Consider the following 24,276-nt stretch of genomic DNA (forward strand, 5'->3'; position numbering starts at 1 on the left):
TTCCCCCTGCTTGTGTTCCCTCTCTTGCTATCTCTGTCAAATAAATAAAATCTTAAAAAAAGAAAAAGAAAAATAGAACCAGTGGGGTGTGTACATACACAAACACACATTATCTATCTACTATCTATCTATCATCTATCTATATCTATCCACCCATCCATCTGCCTACCTACACATGCCATCCATCCGTCCATCCATCCATCCATCCATCCATCCACCTACCTACACATGTATATTGAGAGAGATTGATTTTAAGGAACTGGCTCATATCATTATGGAAAATTGGCCAGGTCACAATCTAGGGTAGGCCAGCAGACTGGAGACCTGGGTGTAAGTGTTACAGTTGGGAGTCCAGAGGCAGTCATACCAGCAGAATTCCCTTTCCCTCAGATGAGGTCAGTCTGTTCTATTAAGGCTTTCAGCTGATATGATGTGACCCCATGTTATGGAGGGTAGTCTGCTTTATTCAAAGTCTGTTGACTTAAACTTTGATCTCATCTAAAAAATATCTTCACAGAAACATCCAGAATGATGTTTGATCAAATTCTTGGCAAATTCATATAGCCAAGTTGACACATAACATTAACCAGCATAGGGACCTAGCCTCTTATGGCTCAGATAAAGAAAAGGCTAATGTATCAACGTTCCTGGCACACTCTGTCATGTTACCCTTCCAGTCTATGGGTTGGCGGGCCTACCCATGGTCCAGTCAGGTGTGTGAGTGCTTGGCGAGTGTGGGAATTGGGGAATAATGGGTAAGGTCACATGATACCAAACATGACCGCCGTAGCCTGTACTGTGGAGCAGGCAGTTCTCTATAGAAGGGTCGTGGAGCGGGTGCTGAGATACCTGTTCTCTCACAGAAAGATCCGTTTTTCAAATAAAAGTTTTTGGAATAAACTTTATTTTGGATTAATTTTAGCTTTATAGAAAAGTTGCAAAGATAGTACAGAGAGTTCCTGTATATGTCTCACTTAATTTCTCCCATTACTAATACCTTACATTTCCATAGTACATTTGTCAAAACAAAGAAACTGACACTGGTATACTACTATTAACTACACTGCAGGCTTCATTTGGAGTTTTCTAAATTTTTTTTAAAGATTTTATTTATTTGACAGAGAGAGAGAGACAGTGAGAGAGGAAACGCGAGCAGGGGGAGTGGGAGAGGGAGAAGCAGGCTTCCCGCGGAGCAGGGAGCCCGATGCTGGGATCATGACCTGAGCCGAAGGCAGACGCTTAACGACTGAGCCACCCAGGCGCCCTCATTTGGAGTTTTTAATATGTATTTCTACCAGCTTTCCCATTAATGTCCTCTTTCTTTCCCTTCTGTCCCCTCCAACCCCAAGTATCACATTCCATTTAGTTGCTGTGGCTCCCCAGTGTCCTCTCATCTGTGACAGTTTCTCAGTCTGTCTTTGTTCTTCATGACTTTGGTAGTCTTGAGGCATATGGGCCAGATTTCTGTAGACGATCCCCCAACCTGGGCTTGTCGATGTTTTTCTCATGATTAGATCAGAGTTACGGGTTTTGGGGAGGAACACACAGAGGCGAAGTGCCTTTCTCCTCATGTCACATCAGGGAGTACAGGACATCCACATGACATCCCTGGTGACATGAGCCTCCATCACTTGGTTAAGGTCATGTTTGCTGGGCTTCTGTGCTGTAGTACTATTATTGTTCCCTTTCCCCATTCTATTCCTTGGAAGCCAGCAGAGACGTAATTTCTTATTAACTTGTAAGTAAAAGACAAAATGGTGGGAATGGGAAGGGGAGGGCGGAGGGTATTTAAGCGGGTAGAGGGGTTCAGAAGGAGTCGTCTTTATATTTGGTCTAGGGCTGCTGCTCATCACTTGAGGAAGTGGGATATGACCACAGTTGTATGGTCAGACATTTAACGGCAAGGACATTTAACTCCTGTCATCTTCTGAGCACATGCTATGGAGGGGCCCACTTGAGAGCTAATCGTTTGAAAGCAAGGTAGTAGTGCCCTTAGGCTTTAATAGGGCCACTCTTTGCAGAAGGTGGTTAACGTTCATGTCTGCCCCTCCCTGGCAGTTGGCGGTGTTTATTTACTATGCTGTGTGGAAGCCTCAGAAACAGTGGATCACCCTGGACATAGGCATCCTGGAGAGTCCCTTTATCTACAGTCCTGAGAAGCGGGAGCAAGCCTGGAGGTTTATCTCCTATATGCTGGTCCATGCTGGGTAAGGAAAGATATTAAGTCGCTGATGTCGGAGGTGACTGCAAGTACTCATAACCCCCAACATTTGGTCGGTGCTTTATTATTGATAAGGCACTTACATGTCCATAATACCCCTGCTGTTTTGTGTCTGAGGTTTCGGGGATGTGGTTACTCGCTCCATATCACTTGGCTAAGTTGCAGAACTAGGACCTCAACACATTCATGCTAACTCCAAGTCCAGTGTACTTTATATTGCTTATAACTGCCTGATACTGGTATTTATATAGGGATATTAAGAGAAGAGACCCCATCATTACTAAACCACACGTATGTTCCCCGAGTTGTTTGTGTTGTTAAAATGTTCCCTTTAGGATATGAATCAGTCCCTCCCTCCCTACCCCTGCCACACACTTAAAAAGAATTAATTCGTGAGCGCTTTACTGTTGTCCATCTGGAATAATACAAGCAACGGGCAATGCAGTGCCTGCCTTTTAGTTATAGTTTCTTATATGCTAATAGTCCTTAATGATCTTGCTCACAACCCAGGATTCACTATGCCCACTGCAGACATTGAGCACCTTGCTGGCGGCCCCGTTCTCCAGTGGAGCCTGGGGGGGGCTTCAGATGAGGCCAACTTCATCTGTGTGACCTACCCAGCCCTGCACCTTGAAGGATGGCTCTGGCCAGTGGCTAACTAGGCATCCGTGGCAGGACACAGGGCTCAGAGGCTTGACAAATAAGGACAAAATTGCTCATTGCCCAGTTTCTATGGATACTTTCAGTTTGGTTTTTCATTTAACATGCTCTGAACAAATGTGGTTCCTGCACTCAAGGACTTTAAAATTATAAGGCTGAACAGTCAGTTAAATAGTAAGGCAAGGCCATACAGTAGTTACTTCTTTGTGCCTTGGTTTCCACATCTATAAAATGGGGTAATAGTACCTACCTCATAAGGTTGCTGTGATTAAATGAGACAGTGGTTATAATGTAATTTTTGCAGTACCGGGACACATAGTAAGGCCCTCACAAAGAATTCTCAAGGCTGTGTAGGACAGGCACATATGGGGTTGTAGAATTTCAGAATGCTTCTGGCTGAAAGTAGCCAAAAAATCAAATGGGGGCCTGAACAAATGGAGGTTAATTCTTTTTTTTTTTTAAAGATTTTATTTATTTATTTGAGAGAGAGAAAGAGAGAGAGCACGAGAGGAAAGAGAGTCAGAGGGAGAAACAGACTCCCCTCTGAGCAGGGAGCCCGATGCGGGACTCGATCCCGGGATTCCAGGATCATGACCTGAGCCGAAGGCAGTCGCTTAACCAACTGAGCCACCCAGGAGCCCTGGAGGTTAATTCTTTACCAAATAAGGAGCCCCGAGGTATGTGGTTAGTTCATCAGTTTAAGGAAGCCAAGCCTCTTGGTTCGGTGCTGGCATCTCTGCTCTTCCCTTGACCTTTGTCTTGTGGCTGCAAGTTGGTGGCTGTAGCTGGGCGTTAAAAGCAGGAAGGGGAAGGGTAGGCCCAGGTGCTGGTGACATCCATCCCTTTCTTCAGGAAAGCAGCTCTCTTGCCAGTCTCCCATTGGCCAGAGCCATGGACACGGCTACCCCTCGCAAAGTCAACATGAGCTCTTCCAGCCTCACTGGAGGACGCAGACAAGTGATAAGGAAATGGATGTGGGATTAGTTACTGTAATATAAACAGAAAGACGGAAAGATCAGAATGGGGATGGTTTCCCACATGACCTGGATTCAAGCTGGACCTGGAAGGGCAGATAAAATTTGGATGAAAAAAGTTAGTATTTCTATTCCGGGTATATGACAGGATCTCATCCTTATGTCATTTCTGCTCTTGCTATTTGCACAGCAGAAAGAACGCTGAGGGCGATTCTTTGGGGTTTTTTGTCCTACTGGTCACTTCGTCCTCCAGCTGTTCCCAAAGGAGAAGATGGGATGGCTTCCTTTGGCTTTGTTCAAATTCACAAAGGGCACATATTTCCAAATACTCTTTTTATGTCTGACGTCCCCGTAAGACTAGCGCAACTGTCCTTGCTAGACTGTTTGCACTGAATTACATGTTACTTCTTGTGTGTCTTTGAAGATGACTTGGGCAGTGATAGTTGTGGCTGGGTGTGCGTGTGGTCATGAAGGTAAGTAATCTGTTCTGTAGGCTATGCCCAGAGAGCCTCTGCTGAGTATTTGTTAAGTAAATTATAATGCAAAACACAATCCTGAAAGCTGCTACATGTTGTGAAAGATCCAATACCTATTTCATTTTTTAACTTTTTGGTTTAATCTGAAATCTCTTAAAATAAAAAAGTCTTGTGCAGTGTAGCAACTAAATTAAGGATAACTATAATATGGGCATGTACCAAAATACATTCAAAGATTCTCCAGAGATGCCTGTGGGGTTTGACAGGCAAAATAATATGAATTTTATTTAAAAATATTTTTACCTCTTTAAAAACTAGAATAAAAACCACCTGCACTCAAATATGTTATATGCCAAACTGTAGTACATGGGAGATATTAACTTTAGCTAGTGTTACTGGGTAAACTTTCTTTTTTATTCTGGTAAATTGTCTTTTCAACTTTAAAAAAATATTTTAATTATTTATTTGAGAGAGAGCGAGCGAGCACAAGCAGGGGGAGTGGCAGGCAGAGGGAGAGGGAGAAGCAGGCTCCCCGCTGAGCAAGGAGCCTGACTCAGGGCTTGATCCCAGAACCCTGGGATCATGACCTGAGCCAAAGGCAGACGATTAACTGACTGAGCCACCCAGGCGCCCTTCAACTTTTTTTTTTTTAAAGATTTTATTTATTTATTTGAGAGAGAGAGAGAATGAGAGACAGAGAGCACGAGAGTGAAGAGGGTCAGAGGGAGAAGCAGACTCCCTGCTGAGCAGGGAGCCTGATGCGGGACTCGATCCCAGGACTCCAGGATCATGACCTGAGCCGAAGGCAGTCGCTTAACCAACTGAGCCACCCAGGCGCCCGCCCTTCAACTTTTTAATGTAGAACGGGGGATGGGGTTTCTCTTGCCATCTCTGTTTTATTAAAGAATATCCTAAAATTGCAAGACCCGTTGTTTAAAAACCTATTGAAATTTGGGGTGCCTGGCTGGCTCAGTTGGTAGTGGAGGCGACTCTTGATCTTGGGGTTGAGAGTTCCAGCGCCACATTGGGTATGGAGCCTACTATGCGTGCATTAGGATTTTCTCAATACTGTGCAACCGAAACAAAATCAGATGCAGGGGGCTGACATAAAATGGCAATTGTCATCTAAGCCCAATTTCAAGTTTTGTTCCTTGAGCCATCATCGCTCTCTGTTCGATGTTGTTAGTCACTGTTATAAAACAGAACTTATAAAATAAATATATACTTCCACAATGTCCTTTTATCTGTTTTACATATTAAGGCTCCATGTTGAGATTTTATTTAAAAAAAAAAGTCACCTAAAAAAATTAGAAAATGGAATTTGAACTAGAAACAATACACCAATGCCTGTTCATGTCCCAAAGAAATAACTGTGTGGGTTAGTCATATTTGACTACTGTGTTTGTCTCCGCAGAGTTCAGCACCTCGTGGGGAATCTCATCATGCAGCTCGTTTTGGGTATTCCCTTGGAAATGGTCCACAAAGGCCTCCGAGTAGGGCTGGTGTACCTGGCAGGAGTGACTGCAGGTTAGTATTCTGAGGGTAACACAGAATCAGTGCCTCTGCACTCTTAAGGAGGCAATGCACAAAGCAAAAGTAATAAACATTTAAGTCAAGATTTACTGCAGGGAACCTGATAAGCATTAGAAATAAGTTAATTAGGGGCAGCTGGCTGGCTCCATCGACTCTTGATCAGGGTCATGAGTTCAAGCCCTACACTGGGTATAGAAATTACTTAAATAAATAAAGCTTTTTTTTTTTAAGATTTTATTTTATTTATTCACTTGCGAGAGAGACAGAGAGAGAACAAGCAGGGGGAGAGGCAGAGGGAGAGGGAGAAGCAGACTCCCTGCTGAGCAAAAGAGCCCGATGCGGGACTCGATCCCAGGACCCTGGGATCATGACCTGAGCCAAAGGCAGACGCCCAACCATCTGAGCCACCCAAGTGCCCTTAAATAAATAAAGCTTTAAAAAAAAAAAAAAAGAAAGAAGTTAGAGGGGTGCCTGGCTGGCTCAGTCAGAAGGGCATGCCACTTTTGATGTTAGGATGATGAGTTTGAGCCCCACATTGGGTGTAGAGATTACTAAAAAGAAAAAACAACAACCAAAACCCAAAAAACTTTAAAAAGTAATTAGAGTTAAAATATTTGAGATAAGATAAGCAGATAGCATATATATTGGGTAGAGACTTAACAGCCAGATTATGAAGGCCCAATGTGTCAGGCTAGTGATCTTGGGAAGTCACATGAGCAGATTTGCTTTTAAGAAAGACAGCTTGTTGGGGCACCTGGGTGGCTCAGTCGTTAAGCGTCTGCCTTCGGTCCGGGTCATGATCCCAGGGTCCTGGGATCGAGCCCCACATCGGGCTCCCTGCTCTGCGGGAAGCCTGCTTCTCCCTCTCCTACTGCCCCTGCTTGTGTTCCCTCTCTCACTGTGTCTCTGTCTGTCAAATAAATAAAATCTTAAAAAAAAAAAAAAAAGAAAGACAGCTTGAAGAGAACATAGAGAAGAGCTATAGGGGCCCAAAGGCTCAGTAGAGACTAGCAACATATGCAGTGATCTCTGAAATTGGGTGTTCCTTAAGATGATCCACTTTGGCCTGGGGAGAAAATATTAGAATTCCCATCCATCCGTTTATTTATTGGAAACATTTTTTCAAAAAAAAAATTAAACTTTTTTACATTGCAGTTGTTTTTTTTTTTTTTAAAAATTTTTTTTATTTTTTTTTTTATGAGAGAAAAGAGAGAGAGAGAGAGAGAGAATGAGAGATAGAGAGCATGAGAGGAAAGAGGGTCAGAGGGAGAAGCAGGCTCCCAAGGAGCAGGGAGCCCAATGCGGGACTCGATCCCAGGACCCCAGGATCACGACCTGAGCCGAAAGCGTCTGAAAGCAGACGCTTAGCCATCTGAGCCACCCAGGCGCCCTTTACATTGCAGTTGTATGAAATCAATGCCTAGGGGGTCCCATGTATCCTTTAACCAGTTACCCCAATGGTAACAGCTTGCAAAATTCTAGTACAGTATCCCAACCCGGATATCCACGTTGATACTGTCAAGGTGCAAAACAAGGATTCCTCACGTTGTACTTTTATAGACATACCCTCTTCTTTCCCACCCCTCATACCTTCCTTCACCCCTGACAACCACTAATCTGTTCTCTATTTCTGTAATTTTCTCAATTCAAGCATGTTATATAAATGGAATCATATAGTATATTGCCTTTGGGATTGGCTGTCTTCACATAGCATCATTCCCTGGAAGACCCATGTAGGTTGTTGCATGTATCAATACTTCATTCATTTTAATCGCCGAGTAGTATTCCATGGTATGGATGGACCACCGTTTGTTTAACCCTTCACTCACTGGAGACTATCTGGATTGTTTCCCATTTGGGGCTATTACAAATAAAACTGTTAACAAACCTTTGTGTACAGGTTTTTGTGAACAGAAGTACAGTGTTTTGTGAACAGAGGTTTTCATTTCTCTGGGATAAATGCCCAAGCGCACAGTTCTTAGATTGTATGGTAGTGCCTACTGACTTTTTTAAGAACCAGCCAAAATGTTTTCCAGAATGGCTGTTCCTTTTTACATTCCACCCAGTAGTGTAGAAGTGATTCCGTTTTCCACATCCTCACCAGCATTCGTGTTGTTGCCATTTCTTATTTCAGCTCTGCTCAGAAGCATGAGGTGATCTCTCATCATGGCCTTCATTTGCTTTACTCAAACGGCTAATGATGGTGAACATCTTTTGATGTGTGTAACCTCGTTAGTGAAATGCTTGCTCATGTCTTTTGCCCACTTCCTAATTAGATTTCTTTCCTTTTTTTCCTAATTAGATTTTTTAAAACCATTGAATTCTGAGAGTTCTTTACATATTCTAGATCCCAGTCCTTTATTGAATATGTAGTTGACAGGTGTATTTTTCTCCATGTGTAGCTGTCTTTGCCACACTGTTTTAATAGAGTCTTTAATGGGGAGCGAAAGTTTTTAATTTTGATGAAGTCCGATTTATCATTTGTTCCTTTATGAATCGGGCTCTTGGTGATGTCTAAGAACCCTTCACTGAGCCCTAGGTCCTGAAGATTTTCTCTTACAGTGTCTTTTATAGTTTTATGCTTTACATTGGAATATGTGATCTGTTTTGAGTTGGCCCACTGTTGTGTAAGGTATGAGGTTTAGACTGAGGTTCTTTTGGGTGTTTTTTTTGGAAATACAGTGACTTCGCAACAATCTGTTAAAAATTCTGTTTCCTTCATTGCATTTTTTTTTTTTTTTTGCACCTTTGTCAAAAATCAGTTGGCTGTACTTGTAAGGCATTATTTCTGGGTTCTCCTGTTTGTTCTATTGACCGATGTGTTACCCTCCACCAATACCATATCCTCAATAGCACTGTAGCTATAGTGTAAGTCTTGAAATCAGTGAGATTCCTCTCATCTTTTGCTCATTTTAAAGACTATGCATTTTTCTTTTACAAAAAGATGAGTGTCTAATTTGCTGACTTTTTTTCCCCTGTGGTAACAAATGGCTTTCAGTAGGATGCTACTGAACAGATGTTGAAAAAGCAAATGCAAAATATGTTCCTTTGACGACATAATAGCATTTCTCATACAAGGAGAAAGAACGTAACTGCTTTTCCAAAGATACTTACGCTCTGAAAGGGCATTTTAAAAACTAATAATTGGACATCGTTCTCTCATTGTGTGATTTTGCTGCTGGGAATGATGCAACAAGTCTTAGAAATTCACACTTAAAATGCAGGAAACAATTTCCTCATCAGTTTTAAGAGTTCTCAGTTAAGAGTTGTAGTGGGTTTTAAACATATTTTATAACACTTTCTGATTAGTTTGCAAGAACAAATGACTGATGCTAGGAAAGGTGGGAATTAACAGGTAAATTACAACACAATTTTTTTTCATAATTGGAGTAAGCAGAGTCAATAACGTAATCCTCCCATTTGAAACTACATGCCATTTTTAAATTTTACATTTTGGCTATGACAGTGAGTAAGAGAAAATTTCTATAGAAAAAAACTGAATTTAGAAGTATATATTTGTACTTTGGGGTTATGATATTTAATGAGGATTTTCGAAAAATAATGAAGCTTATTTTATAAATCTGCTCATTGAAAGATTTTTTAAGTTAAAGACTTTATTTTTTTAGAGCAGTTTTAGGTTCACAGAAAAATGGAGAGGAAGGCACAGAGAGTCCCCATAACCCCTGCCCCCCCCACGCACAGTCTTCCCACTCCCATCCCTTTATCGACATCCCCCTGCAGATGGGTATTTGTTGGGATTGATGAATCCTCCACTGGCACATCATAATCACCCAAAGTCCATAAAGAAGTTCACTCTTGGCATTGTACATTCTATGGTTTGGGGCAAATGTGTAATGACATGTATCCATCATCAGAGTATCATATGGAGTGTTTCACTGTCCCCCAAATCCTCCGTGTTCTACCTATTCATACTTACCCCACTCTGACCCCCACCCCCTGGCAACCACTGATCCTTTCACTGCCTCCATAGTTCTAGCTTTTCCACAATGTCATATAGTTGGAATCATATAGCATGTAGCCTTTTCAGATTGGCTTCTTTCACTTAGTAACATGCATTTAAATTTTTCCCTTGTCTTTTCATGATTTGCTAAACATCTTTTGTACCAGGGGCACCTGAGTGGCTCAGTCAGTTAAGCTGCTGACTCTTGATTTCTGCTCAGGTCATGATCTCAGGGTTGTGAGACTGAGCCCCGCGTTAGGCTCCATGCTCAGCGAGAACTCTGAGGATTCTCCCTTTCCCTCCGCCCTTCTCCCTGCTCGTGCTCTCTCTCTAAAATAAATCTTTAAAAAAAAATCCCATTTTTTTGTACCATTAACAAAGTAAAAATGATTTAAAAATATTGTGTAATCAATGTTTTATCCTTTAAAAATTCTATTTCTAGGGGTGCCTGAGTGGTTCAGTCGGTTAAGCATCTGCCTTTGGCTCAGGTCATGATCCCAGGGCATCATGCCCCGCATCAGGCTACCTGCTCAACAGGAAGACTGCTTCTCCCTCTCCCTCTGCAGTTCTCCCTGCTTGTTCTCTCTTCGTCAAATAAGTAAATATTTTAAAAAAATTCTATTTTTATATTAAAAACATATTAGTATCTGAAAGAAAACCAATAAAATGTACCTGCCATCAAAAAACCCACATTAGTATAGTAATGCTTATATATGCAACCTACAAATAAGTTAATAGACCTATATTTCAGTGGCTGGTTGTATCAGTTTCCTAGGGCTCCTGTAACAAAGAACCACAAACTAGGTGATTTAAACAGCAGAACTGTACTATCTCACAGTTAGGCTGGAAGTCTGAAATCAAGATGTCAATAGGGCCATGCTTGGGACGCCTGGGTGCCTCAGTCGGTTAAGCGACTGCCTTTGGCTCAGGTCATGATCCCAGGGTCCTGGGATCGAGTGTCGCATCGGGCTCCTTGCTCAGCAGGGAGCCTGCTTCTCCCTCTGCCTGCCACTCCCCCTGCTTGTGCTCTCTCTGTCTAGTAAATAAATAAAATCTTAAAAAAAAAATAGGGTCATGCTGCCTCTGATCCTGTGGGGGAGAATCCTTCCTCCCTTCTCCCTAGCTTCTGGTGGTGGCCGTCAGTCCTTGTCATTCCTTGGCTTGCAGGTGCAGCCCTTCGAGCTCTGCGTCCATTGTCATGTGGAGTTCTCCCTTCACATTTCCGGTCTCCTCTAATAAGGACACGGTCATATTGGTTGAGGGGCCCACTATACTCCAATATGACCTAATCTGAATTAATCACAGCTGCAACAGTCCTATTCCCACATAATAGCACATTCTGAGGTACTGGGGGTTGGAACATCAGCACATCTTTTTGGGGGACACAGTCCGACCTTTTGCAGGGCTCAGAATTTTTTAACTGATGTTACTAGCCTCCTTGAGCAGTGGGGCCAGAGAGTAGGAAGCCTTTAGGAGATAGACTTGGCAATGCTCAGTGACACAGCTCCGCAGTCGGCTTCCCCCTACTTTTGTGGAACCTGTTTTTCCACCTTCTACTTCCGGTCCTGCACACACCTATTTTTCCTGCCCTTGAAAGCCTTTGGGCTGGTGAGGTTCTTCCTGGCTCTAGCATCTGCACGGGTTTCCCCCACAGCTTGATTTCGACCTGTGGAATCAGCCCTGCCCCAGTTTCAGAGGAGAGAACGTGATTAACCTGTTCACAGCCTCTGCCTATTTTTGCAACACCTTCCTGGCAGGTGTGTGTCTCTTTGCTATTCTGGTCTTCACACTGCTGCCTGGGTCACCTTCCTCAAGCACAGATTAGATCATATTATATCCTTCCTAACACACTGACAGCGCCCAGAAGAAAGTCAAAACATCTAAGATTGCTCATTACCCTCCACTATGTGGCCCCATTGCCTTTCCAAAAAGAAATTATACATAAAGCGGTTAAGGGGAGCTTGATGTAAAATGTTTTTTTATTAACTTTTTTGACGTATGATTGACATACCAAAATCTGTATATAATTAATGTATACGACTTGATGAGTTTGGAGATAAGTATACACCTGTGAAATCTTCACTACAATCTATGTCATAAACATGTCCATCACTTCTAAAAGTTTCCTCCTGCCTGCTTTCTTGCTTTGCTTTTTTTCTAGATTGCTTAATATGTCAAATAACTTTAGTTTCCCCCCCTTTGCTCCTCGCAAAGTGTGGTCCATGGATTAGCTGCATTGGTATCACCTGGGAGCTCATTAAAATGCAGAATATTGGGCCTCACACCAGACCCACTAATCAGAATCTGCATTTGAACAAATCCAGAAGTGATCTGTACGCACATTAAAGACAGAAGTGCTGGTCTGCAATCCCCCCCAGTGTTCCCCAGTCAGACTGATCATCACAATCACCCAGACAGCTTGTCATAGCTAAAGCCAACCAGATCCCACCCAGATCTACTGACTCAGAATCTCGGAAGATGCAGCCCTGGCATCTGTTTTTGTTTTGTTCTGTTTTCTGTTTGGTGAGGGATAATTGACATATAATAAGCTGCACATATTTAAGGTGTATAATATAGTAATTTGGGGATACGTGTATACACTCATGAGACTATCACCACAATCAAGATAATAAACGTATCCATCGCTCCCCAAAAAGTTTCTTTGTGACCCGTGAGAACTGCTCTCTACTGTCCCTCCCTGTCCTTTCCTGGCAACTACTGACCATTATAGATTAATTTGTATTTTCTAGAATTTTATATAAGTGCAATCAGAGTATGTACTCTATTTTTGTCTGGCTTCTGTCAGTCAGCGTAATTATTTTGAGATTTATCCATGTTATTATGTGTATCAATAGTTGACTCCTTTTTATTGCCAAGTGGTATTTCATTGTGGGGATATACCACAAATTGTCCATTCTCCTTGTTGATGGACATTAGGGTTGTTTCCAGTTTGAGGCTATTGCAAATGAAGCTTCTATGAACATTTGTGTGTAAGTATTTGTGTAATCAAATGTTTTCAGCTTTCTTGGGTAAATACCTAGGAATGAAATGGCCGGACCCTATCTGAAGTATGTTTAACTTTTTTTTTTAATAATTTTTTATTGTTATGTTAATCACCATACATTACATCATTAGTTTTTGATGTAGTGTTCCATGATTCATTGTTTGTGCATAACACCCAGTGCTCCACGCAGAATGTGCCCTCTTTATGGTATGTTTAACTTTTAAGAAACTGCCAACGTTTTAAAATAGCTTTACTGAGATATAAGTCATATAGCGTACAATTCACTCATTTAAGTATTTAATTCAATGTTTTTTTTAAACTTAATTCACAGGATTATATACCCATCATCACAATTGAATTCTAAACATTTTTGTTCCCTAAAGAAACCCTGTACCCCTCCTTACTCTTCACCCCATTCTCCCTTCCCCAGGCTTAGGCAACCACCAATCTTCTTTCTGTCTCTTTAGATTTGCCCATTCTGGACATTTCATATAAGTGGAATCATACACTATAAGGTCTTTCCTGATTGGTATTTTTCACTTAGTGTAATGTTTTCATTGTTCATTGATGTTGTAGCATATATCAACGCATCATTCCTTTTTATTATTAAATATTCCATTGTGTGGCTGTACGTTTTCTCTACATATTCACCAACAAATGGACATTTGGGTTGTTTTCAGTTTTCGACTATTATGAATAACACTGCTATGAATATTTGTGTAGAAGTTTTTTTGTTGATCTCTTGGATATATATCTGTAAGTGGAATTGTTAGGTTATATGGTACAAAGTACAGTTCACCCTTGAACATCGTGGGGGTTCGGGGCACTGATCCCCCTCACACAGTTGAAAATCCTCATGTAATGTTTGACTCTCCCAAAACTTTACTAATAGCCTACTGTTGACCCAAAGCCTTACCAATAGCATATTTTGTATACATTATTATGTACTGGGTTCTTATAATAAAGTAAGCTAGAGAAAAAAATTATTAAGAAAACCATAAAGGGGGCATCTGGCTGGCTCAGTCAGAAGAGCATGTGACTCTTGATCTCGGGGTCATGAGTTTGAGCCCCATTTTGGTATGGAGATTACTAAAAATAAAATAAAACTTAAAGAAAATCATAGGGAAGGGGCGCCTGGGTGGCCCAGTCAGTTAAACGTCTGCCTTCAGCTCAGGTCGTGATCCCAGGGTCCTGGGATCGAGCCCCGCATCGGGCTCCCTGCTCAGAGGGGAGTCTGCTTCTCCCTCTGCCTGCCACCCTGCCTACTTATGCTCTCTACCTCTGTGTCAAATAAATAAATAAAATCTTTAAAAAAAATCATAGGGAAGATAAAATACATTTTCTGTACTGTACTGTGTTTAGTGGAAAAAAATCTACATAAGGGTGGACCTGAGCAATTCAAACCTGTGTTGTTCAAAGGTCAACTGCAGTTCCATTTTATTTTTATTATTTTATTATTATTTTTTTAAGATTTTATTTATTTGAGATAGAGGGAGAGTGAGAGAGCAGGAGCAGGGGAGCAGAGGGAGAGGGAGAAGTAGGCTCCCCGGTGAGCAGGGAGCCCAAAGCAGGGCTTGATCCCAGGACTCCAGGACCATGACCTGAGCCCAAGGCAGACGCTCAACCCTCTGAGCCACCCAGGCGCCCCTGTAGTTCCATTTTACACGTTCACGAGGAGTTCCAACTCCTTCACATTCTCAACAACACTTGCTATCATCAGTCTTTAATTTTAGCTAGTTTATTGGGTGTACGATGGTATCTCACTGGGATTTATTTATTTAATTAATTTATATTTAAAAAAATAAATTTTGGGGGCACCTGGGTGGCGCAGTTGGTTAAGTGAATGACTCTTGATCTCAGCTCAGGTCTTGATCTGAGGGTCATGAGTTCAAGTCCCGTGTTGGGCTCCATGCTGGGTGTGGAGACTATTTAAAAAATTAAAAAATAAAAATAAGTATTTTATTTTTAAGTAATCTTTACACCCAACGCGGGGCTCAAACTCACAACCTGGAGATCCAAAGTTGCATGCTCCACTGACTGAATCAGCCAGGTGCCCCTCTCACTGGGTTCTATTTTTTTTTATTTTTTTATTTTTTAAAGATTTTATTTATTTATTGGACAGAGAGAGACAGCGAGAGCAGGAACACAAGCAAGGGGAGTGGGAGAGGGAGAAGCAGGCTTCCTGCTGAGCAGGGAGCCCGATGTGAGACTCGATCCCAGGACCCTGGGATCATGACCTGAGCCGAAGGCAGACGCTTAACGACTGAGCCACCCAGGCGCCCTCTCACTGGGTTTTAATTTGCATTTCCTGACAATTAATGCTGGTGAACATCTTTTCATATGCTTGTTTAATATCCACATATCTTCTTTGGTAAAGTATCTGCTTAAATATTGCCCATTTAAAAATTGGATTTTATTCTTTGTTATATATAATAATGTATATTCTGATTAGAAGTCCTTTATCAGATATATGACTTGCAAATATTTTCTCATAGTCTGTTGCTTGTCTTTTCATGCTCTTAATAGTATCTTTTGAAGAAGAGGAGGTTTAAAGTTTTGATGAAGTATAATTTATACTTGTAAATTTTAGGAACTGTGCTTTCAGTGTCAGCCCTTGCACATTTGTGTAGGGGGGTCAGATTTATCTCCATATTTCATATTTTTGATGTGCTGTAAATGGTACTATTTAAAAATTTCTATTTCCGATTCTTCATTGCTATGACATGGAAATAAAGTTGATTTTTTTTGTACATTGACCGTCTATCCTCCAACTTAATTAACTTATTATTTTTAGTAGTTAAACAGTTATCTGCTTATTCCTATCTTCTGTTGGAATTTAAGTAATAAGGCAAAATCTTGTGGGCTTGCCCATGTTATCACCACTTCCAGTGTCCTCCATTACTTTGTAAAATTCCATATTTTCATCTGGTATTTTTTCCTTCTGCCTGAGAATTTCCTTTAACATTTTTTTTAAAGATTTTATTTATTTATTTGAGAGAGAGAATGAGAGATAGAGAGCACAAGAGGGAAGAGGGTCAGAGGGAGAAGCAGACTCCCTGCTGAGCAGGGAGCCCGATGTGGGACTCGATCCCGGGACTCCAGGATCATGACCTGAGCCGAAGGCAGTCCCTTGACCAACTGAGCCACCCAGGTGCCCCTCCTTTAACATTTTTTAATTAAAGATTTATTTATTTATTTTAGAGACAGAGAGAGCATAAGCAAGCGAGGGGGGGTAGAGGGAGAGAGAGAATCTTGAAGCAGCCTCCCCGTTGAGCATGGAGCCCGATGTGGGGCTCAATTCCAGGATCCTGGGATCATGACCTGAGACCAAGGCAGACGCTTAACTGACTGAGCCACCCAGGCGCCCCACTGTCTTTATTTATTTATTTATAAAATTTATTTATTTGTCAGAGAGAGCACAAGCAGGGGGAGCAGGAGAGGGAGAAGCAGGCTCCCCACTGAGCAAGGAGCCCAATGCAGGACTCGATTCCAGGACCTTGGGATTACAACCTGAGCCAAAGGCAGATGGTCAACCGACTGAGCCACCCAGGTGCCCCCGCTGTATTTATTTATTTATTTTTATTTTATTTTTTAAAGATTTATTCATTTGGCAGAGAGAGAGAGAGAGAGAGAGAGAGAGAGAGAGAGTGAGAGAGGGAACACAAGTAGGGGGAGTGGGAGAGGGACAAGCAGGCTTCCTGCTGAGCAGGGAGCCTGATGTGGGGCTCGATCCCAGCACCCTGGGATCATGACCTGAGCCGAAGGCAGCTGCTTAACCGACTGAGCCACCCAGGCGCCCCTGCTGTATTTATTTTTAAAAATATTCTTCTCTATGTGTTTCATGTTCGATACTTTTACTGCCATGTCTTCATGTTCACTAATCTTTTCTTCTGCACTAATGTGCCATTAAACTCAACTAATGTATTTTTCATCTTCGACATTGTAGTTTTCATCTTTAGAAATTTGATTTGAGTGTTTTATATCTTGTGTGTTTCCACTTAATTTTTGAACAGATAGTATATAGTTGTAATAATTATTTATTGCCATTATTGGCTAAAACTTAACACTTGTGTCAGTTTGGGGAGGTTTTAATTGATTTTTCTTTTTATTATGGGTCATATTTTCCTGTTTCTTTTCATGTCTGACCATTTTTGTTTGGATGCTAGGCATTTAACCTTTGGACGGTGGATATTATTGTATTCCTATAAATATCCCTTAAATTTGTTCTGGAACACAGTTACTTGGAAGTAGTTTGAAACTTCCTGGTAAGATTTGCTAGGCGAAACTGTGTTTTTGAGTCATGTTTAGTGCTAATTAATACCCACTACTGGTGTAGGACCCTTCTGTGTACTTTATGCAATGCCCCATATGAATTATGAAGTTTTTTGGTTTGGAAAGTTACTTAGCCTCTCTGGTGCTGGGTGAGCAAAGGTACTTGCTCTTCCCTCTACTCCTTTCCGGTGGTTCTTTCCTTGGCTTAGGTAATTTCCTCACGTGCTCCTCTCTGGAGTTCTTTCTGTGCTGCTCCTTCCTCTCTGGTGCACTGTCTTGCAAACTCCAGCTGCCTAGGACTATCTGGACTTTACACGCTATCTCATCAACTTAAAGTTTACTGGGATCTACCTGGTTTCCCCCTTCATGCATTGTAACCTGTAATCTCTGTCAAGGCAGTAAGCTGGGCAATCAGACAACTCACCTCATTTATTTCTTGTCTCTTAGGGTTCGCTGTCCTTTGTTATCTGAGGTCCAATATCTTGGAGATCAATGTTTCATATATTTTGTCCAGTGCTTTTAGCTGTTTCAAGCAGGAGAGAAAATCTTGTCCTTGTTATTTCATCATGGCCAGAAGTGGACATTTGTATCTGTGTTTTAAAAATAAATTACTCATATGATTAAGGCAACCACTCCAGCCCTATTCTGAAAGTTGACATTTGAGGACCATCCTCTAAACCTATTGGACTACTCACTGATTTTTAGTCATTCATATATCTTTGTTTCTATGTCTTTGCTTTTTCAGTTCCCTACGTCCTGAATACTTTCTCCTCCTTTGTTTTCCTTCCAAATCTTAAAGATATTTTAGAGTTTAATCAAAATGCTATATCCTCCTTCTCAGAGTGGCAAGGCTTCCACCTCTGCAGAAAAAAATCATTTTTCCCCTAAGTGCTTCCATAGCAAATTCATTACATTTAAAAATCATAGTAGTTGTTCTGTTCTGCATCTTATAATTGTTTACTCATCTGTTTGTAAGATTCTTAAGGCCACTCTGTCTTTCTTGCACAAAGCAAGTATTACATTGTATCCTAAGGAATGAAAGAGAGCCTTAAAAGCAAAAAACTAAGTAGTAGAACAAAGCAGTAGAGAGAGACCATCTTAGAGTTTGCATAAGGTGGTTTTAAAGTCTTTTTTGGTTCAGGCAATCTAAGATTGGGTTGAAAAATAGATTTCCTTTTGTTTGGTGAATCTGTTAGAATACTACATTGAGAAGGGTTCTGAGGCCACATATTTACTCCATGAGAAAGCCAGCCATTAGATAATAAGATGTTGGAATGTCTCAGGTATTGTGACAGTTTTGGCTAAATGTGTGCAGTATTTTGAAACAACAGCTAACAAGTACATAACACATGTCAGGCAGTGTTCTAAGCATGATGCACATATCAAATCATTTACTTCCCCTGACAATGCACTGAGGTAAGTTCTATTAATATCCTCTTTATGTAGGGAAACTAGGGCACAGAGAAGTTAAGAAACTTGCTCAAGTCACACAGCTGGTAATTTCGGCTCTAGAGTTTGTGCTCTTGGTCCCTGTTATACTGTCCTCATATTGAACATTTAATGTTTCAGAAAAATTGAGGTAGTTAGCTCACATAGCTATACCTTTAAAGTGTGGAAGGGACAAACAAAATAAACTTGTTGCTTGTTAATATAATGGTCCAAACTTCCCAACTTCTGCCTTAGATTAGATTTATCTTTCATGATTCTTACAGTTATGTGTGATCCTTTGTGTTTTCTTTCTTTAGGGTCCCTTGCCAGCTCCATTTTTGACCCGCTCAGATATCTTGTGGGTGCTTCAGGAGGAGTCTATGCTCTGATGGGAGGCTATTTTATGAATGTTCTGGTGGTAAGAACTTTGGGAATGGGATCTATGGATTTTTCTTCTTTTAAAGAATAACTGGTATTTGGATCAGGGAAGCTTCATCATATTTACTGAGCACTCATCTTCCTTCTGGGCACCAGAATTTTCCTTTCATATTTTATCATTATTTTTTTTTCCTGATCTCAAAAGTGATGAATACCCAAAAAATTTTTTTTAAGTTGAAAAATCTCAAATATAGTATCTGTTAACAGTTTGATATACATCCTTTCGACCTTTTTCTAGATGTATTCAAAATCCTGCCAAAATTAAGGCTACAAAAACGGACCCGCTATTTTTTAAAGATACTGTTCTACATCTTTTTTTTTTTTTAAAGATTTTATTTATTTGACAGAGCACAAGCAGAGGGAGAGAGAGGGAAAAGTGGGCTCCCTGCTGAGCAAGGAGCCCGACGCGACACTCGATCCCAGGACCCTGGGATCATGACCTGGGCTGAAGGCAGCTGCTTAACCGACTGAGCCACCCTGGCGTCCCTATACTGTTCTACATCTTAACATAGAGTTATCTTGACCCCATCTACCCATATCACTACACAGAAACCCATTTCAGTCTCTTCAAGTGCCCCACAGCACATTATATAGCTGTACCCTGATTTAATCCTTCAATGAAAAAAAAATTGGGCTGACTTCATCTATTCACACTTGTGGATAATGCTGTAAGGATGTTCTCTTACATTTATCTTTTTGCATTTGTGTGTGTGTGTGTTGATAGGATAAATTCCTAGAACTGGATTTACTGGGTGAAGGCTTTAAATTTTCATAGATAAATGCCAAATTGCCCTCCAAAGTTGGCATACCATTTTATATGCCCATGATATAGTATGTAAGAATGTCAACCACTTTTTAAAACAGCCTGTAGTGTTAAATCCTGATTAGTTCTTAAACCCTTTAACCATATAAGTATACTTTAAAAATATTCTAGGAGGAAAATAGGAAGCAATTACAAAACTATTCCAAGAATAGAAGCTATTTAGAAAAATGTTTTTCAAACTTTGGATTGCAACCCATTAGTGGTTGTGAACACAGTTTAAGGAATTGTGACCAAAAATTAAAACAAAAAGAGGGCACCTGGCAGGCTCAGTAGGCAGAGCATGCTACTCTTAATCTTGGGGTCTTGAGGTCAAGCCCCATACTGGGCATGGAGCCTACTTAAAGTAATAAGAAATTTTAAAAAAATTAAAAAGAAAAAAAATTAGAAAGTTTCAGTATGTATCACATGTAATACTGTTTGACTTACGTGTATACTGGATTTTTATATAAATGTTTTCTTACTGTAGGTTGTGACCACAACAGTTTAAAAATAATTGATTTAGAACAAATATGGGTATTTCAGTGTCTTTCCTCTTTGGGAAGAGAGTTAATAAATTGAAAGGGAAGGGAGAAGTAACTCAGTAAAGTGGAGATGTCTTTCTGACTCAGTTTTTTTTTTTTGAAGATTTATTTGATTTTTTTTTGAAGATTTTACTTATTTATTTGACAAAGAGAGACACAGTGAGAGAGGGAACACAAGCTGGGGGAATGGGAGAGGGAGAAGCAGGCTTCCCACTGAGCAGGGAGCCCGATGTGGGGCTCGACCCCAGGACTCCGGGATCATGACCTGAGCCGAAGGCAGATGCTTAACGACTAAGCCACCCAGGCACCCCCATTTATTATTTGAGAGAGAGAAAGAGATAGAGAGAGGACATGAGCTGGGGGGGAGGGGCAGAGGGAGAGGGAGAAGCAGACTCCCCACTGAGCAGGGAGCCTAATGGGCGGCTTGATCCCAGGACCCCAAGATCACGACCTGAGCTGAAGGCAGACATGACTGAGCCACCCAGGTGCCCCTGACTTAGGAGTCCTTTAGTAACCCAGGAGGGTACTGTAAGCTGGACTGAGATTTTTTTTTTTAAACATTTTATTTATTTATTTGACACAGAGAGAGGGAGATAGTGAGAGAGAGAGAGCACAAGCGGGGGAGCGGCAGGCAGGCAGAGGGAGAGGGAGAAGCAGGCTCCCTGCTGAGCAAGGAGCCCGACGCAGAATTCGATCCCAGGACCCTGGGATCATGACCTGAGCCGAAGGCAGCCGCTTAACCGACTGAGCCACCCAGGCGCCCCAAGATTTTCTTTTTAAAAGATTTATTTATTTATTTTGGAGAGAGAGAGAGAGAGAGAAAGAACAGGGGGAGGGGCAGAGGGAGAGAGAATCTCAAGCAGACTCCCCTGCTGAGCACAGAGCCGCACACAGAGCTTGATCTCACGACCCCAAGATCATGTATGGCTTGAGCTGAAATCAAGAATTGAACACCCAACTGACTGAGACAGTCAGGTGCCCCTGGACTGAGATTTTTCAAAGCTAAAATGAAACTTTATTTTTTTAACCAATATTTTAAATTTTTTTGAAATTATCTAAAAGAATTAATACCTAGATTTTAACTAACTCCTGTTTGGAAAGAGGATAAAGTATTGAATGAATATTAACCAAAAAAACCTTAGAAATATTTCATCAGACTTAGTTTGACAGTATCTATCTATCTATCTATCTATCTATCTATCTATCTATCTATCTATCTATCTATCTATCTATTTCTATGACATGTTAAGTATTGATTTCATATTACTGATATTTAGATTTTTTTCCTGCTAATACAATTATGTCTAGTTCATATCATGAAATTAAATATTGATTTTGTTCTCTAAAGTGCAACAGCGTTGTACTTCCCAAATACACTTGAAAACTGGGCTGCAACAGTATTGCTTTATTTTGTAAATATTTGACACTCAAACTTTCATCTTCAGATGAAGAGAGTACAGTCGAGGGTTCATTTGCCAATAGATAGCTTATATTATTTTTATTTATCTCTTTGCAAGAATTTTCGAGAAATGATTCCTGCCTTGGGGATTGTCAGACTACTGATCATCATCCTCATAAGTAAGTTTGTTTTGTGAACGCTTTGCACCTATCACTTCATCGGTCTGACCTCTAGAGGGCCTCATTCTTCCTAAACACTAGCATGGAGTGACAAAGAATTGTGGCTCCATAGCCCTAAGCAGAAAGGTAAGTGGAAGGGTTTTCACAGACCCCCGTGGGTGGTTTTTAGAGGTGCCTCAGGAATTTTTTGCTTTTTGTTTCTTTCTGCAGTGCGGGAAGTCAAGAGAGTAGAGCTTTAGGTACTCTGTCTACTTTAACCACAATAGCTTCACTTACGTTTCCTCATTGATACATTGGATTCTGGGTTGTTCTCATTCATACAATGGACTCTGTATGTGATTTTGTCTGAAACGGAGAAAGCTTGAAAACCACTGACATAATCTATTTTCTTCCTCAACTTTTACATTTTTGGATTTAAAAAAAAATGATCTAGGATCTAAGCATGGAGTGATGGCTGAGGGTTGAAGACAGGAGCAGAGGGTGAAGGAATGGAGAGGTCAAGGAACTAGAAGGACGGCAAATGTGGCTTTTGAAATCTCCAAGAATTATAGCAGAGAATTACATGCTGAAGGAATTTAGGAAGAGTGCTCAATCTGGAGAGGAGGCGGAACTTTAGCAGAGTCTGAATGTCATGGGAGATTTTGGGTGGTGGCAGGCCACACTGGGTAGAAGAAAAAGGAGCTAGGGCCGGACTAGTAACTCGTGTTTCTGGACCTGCTCCAGTGGAAGCTGCAGTCGCACGGAGGGGGTGGGGAGAAGGCAGACCCTGGGGTCAGACGGTAGGGTCGCATCTGAAGGCCAAGATGGAGGTGATACTTGATAAAACCTAAGACTTCGGCTGTCCATGTGGTAAGAAGAAATGGTCCTGCTAATTGGTATCAAGAGTTCAATTATCTGCATTGCTGGGAATAGGGCCAACTACCTCTGAGGAAAGAGACTAAATCAGTCTCTTTCCAGTTTATGGACAGTTTAGCAGTAAGAACAGTATTTCATCCTGAGAGAAGATAAGTGACTTGTTTATAGGTTACACATACTCTCTGTAATATTTTTGTCCATAAGAAATTGAAAATGTGAGGGAAAGTTGTGAGCACAGAAAGGAGAGCAAGTGTCTGGGGTTAGTGAGGAGAGTCACTGGGGCGCAGAACTGCCACCTGGGCTGTTAAGTGTCATAACCGGGACCAAGGGACAAGTCCCATGACCAAAACATGTTGCTACACACAAGTTCCCTGGTTTTCGATCTGTTTCCTTTAGGACAATTATGAATGACTTTGTAAAATGACCCCAAACCCTTGATGGGGAAATGGTTTTAATACTCTTCAACGTTGGAGTAAAAACCCTTTCCTTATGCACAGGGAGTCTCCAAAAATAGTTTATGTAACATTATGTCATTCCTGAGGTAAGTAATAAAGTCACTTTATTTTACAGAGTAGCTAAGACCCGTTAACATTAACCTTCCCCACTCCCTGGCACGGGCCATTTCTTAAACGTTCTTTGTTCTGGTTTACCTACTGTTGAAGATGAGGCAAGTTACAACACACGCCAGGTTAACAAAATACAAGTATATTTTTAGTTTAAACACATTTCCTTGGGAAAGTGTATAGGTAAAAAAAGGTAAATTATCATTCTTAATTATGAAGGACAATTGGCCTGAAGGACCTTCCTTCATGCAGCATTCTTGTTGGATGTGTCTACTAACAAAGCAACTGAGCTTCCTTTTTGAAAGAGGAAATCTCACATGTTCACCCTTCAAAAAAAATCCATATAAAGGCAACTCTCTTAAAATCAGTGTCAAAGTTTTAGCAAGGACAATAACTTGGTTTATTGGGAGGGAAGACATGTCTCAGTATAGCTACTGCAGCAGACATAGAAGCAAACTCCCCCAAGGAAGCAGAAGGAGCTGGGCAGAGATATGTAGAAAGGGCATGATCAGAGAGAAAGAGGTTGGAGGAATGGACGTGGTAAGGGTTACAAGAACTTTTTGAAAGGAGGCCTCCTCCTCTGGATGACTACACCAGAGTAACTGTTTCCAATAAGAACTTTCCTAGTTCTGTCTGTGTGTTATTTATTTATTTATTTATTTATTAATTAAAAGATTTTATTTATTTGAGACAGAGGGAATGACAGATAGAGAGCACGACAGGGAAGAGGGTCAGAGGGAGAAGCAGACTCCCCGCTGAGCAGGGAGCCCAATGTGGGACTCGATCCCGGGACTCCAGGATCATGACCTGAGCCGAAGGCAGTCGCCCAACCAACTGAGCCACCCAGGCGCCCTGTGTGTTATTTATTTACACTGGATTAGGAAATACAAATGATGACTGAAAATACAGCACAACCACATTTATCCAGCATGTTGTGTAATAGTCATTCACAGTTAAATTAATATTGAA

At 41.1% G+C, this 24,276-nt stretch overlaps 1 protein-coding gene and 1 long non-coding RNA gene across 4 annotated transcripts in view; one reads left to right on the forward strand and one right to left on the reverse strand.

Moving 5' to 3' along the window:
• Positions 1-24,276, forward strand: part of RHBDL2 (rhomboid like 2) — a 49,866-nt gene that overhangs the window by 22,989 nt on the left and 2,601 nt on the right. For both annotated transcript variants that reach the window (XM_073902870.1, XM_073902872.1), the window contains exons 3-6: positions 2,059-2,207; positions 5,746-5,858; positions 18,847-18,947; positions 21,829-21,889. In XM_073902870.1, the coding sequence (XP_073758971.1) occupies positions 2,059-2,207; positions 5,746-5,858; positions 18,847-18,947; positions 21,829-21,889 (424 nt within the window). The remainder of the gene's footprint in view (positions 1-2,058; positions 2,208-5,745; positions 5,859-18,846; positions 18,948-21,828; positions 21,890-24,276) is intronic.
• Positions 3,369-24,276, reverse strand: part of LOC112811842 (uncharacterized) — a 32,231-nt gene continuing 11,323 nt past the window's right edge. For both annotated transcript variants that reach the window (XR_012381284.1, XR_003205148.2), the window contains 2 exons: positions 17,526-17,691; positions 3,369-3,868 (listed from right to left, as the gene is read on the reverse strand). This is a non-coding gene — a long non-coding RNA (uncharacterized lncRNA). The remainder of the gene's footprint in view (positions 3,869-17,525; positions 17,692-24,276) is intronic.

Source organism: Callorhinus ursinus, unplaced genomic scaffold (genome assembly GCF_003265705.2).
Source record: "Callorhinus ursinus isolate GAN/ISIS: 27379988/994484 unplaced genomic scaffold, GSC_fseal_2.0 scaffold18, whole genome shotgun sequence".
Taxonomy (NCBI): domain Eukaryota; kingdom Metazoa; phylum Chordata; class Mammalia; order Carnivora; family Otariidae; genus Callorhinus; species Callorhinus ursinus.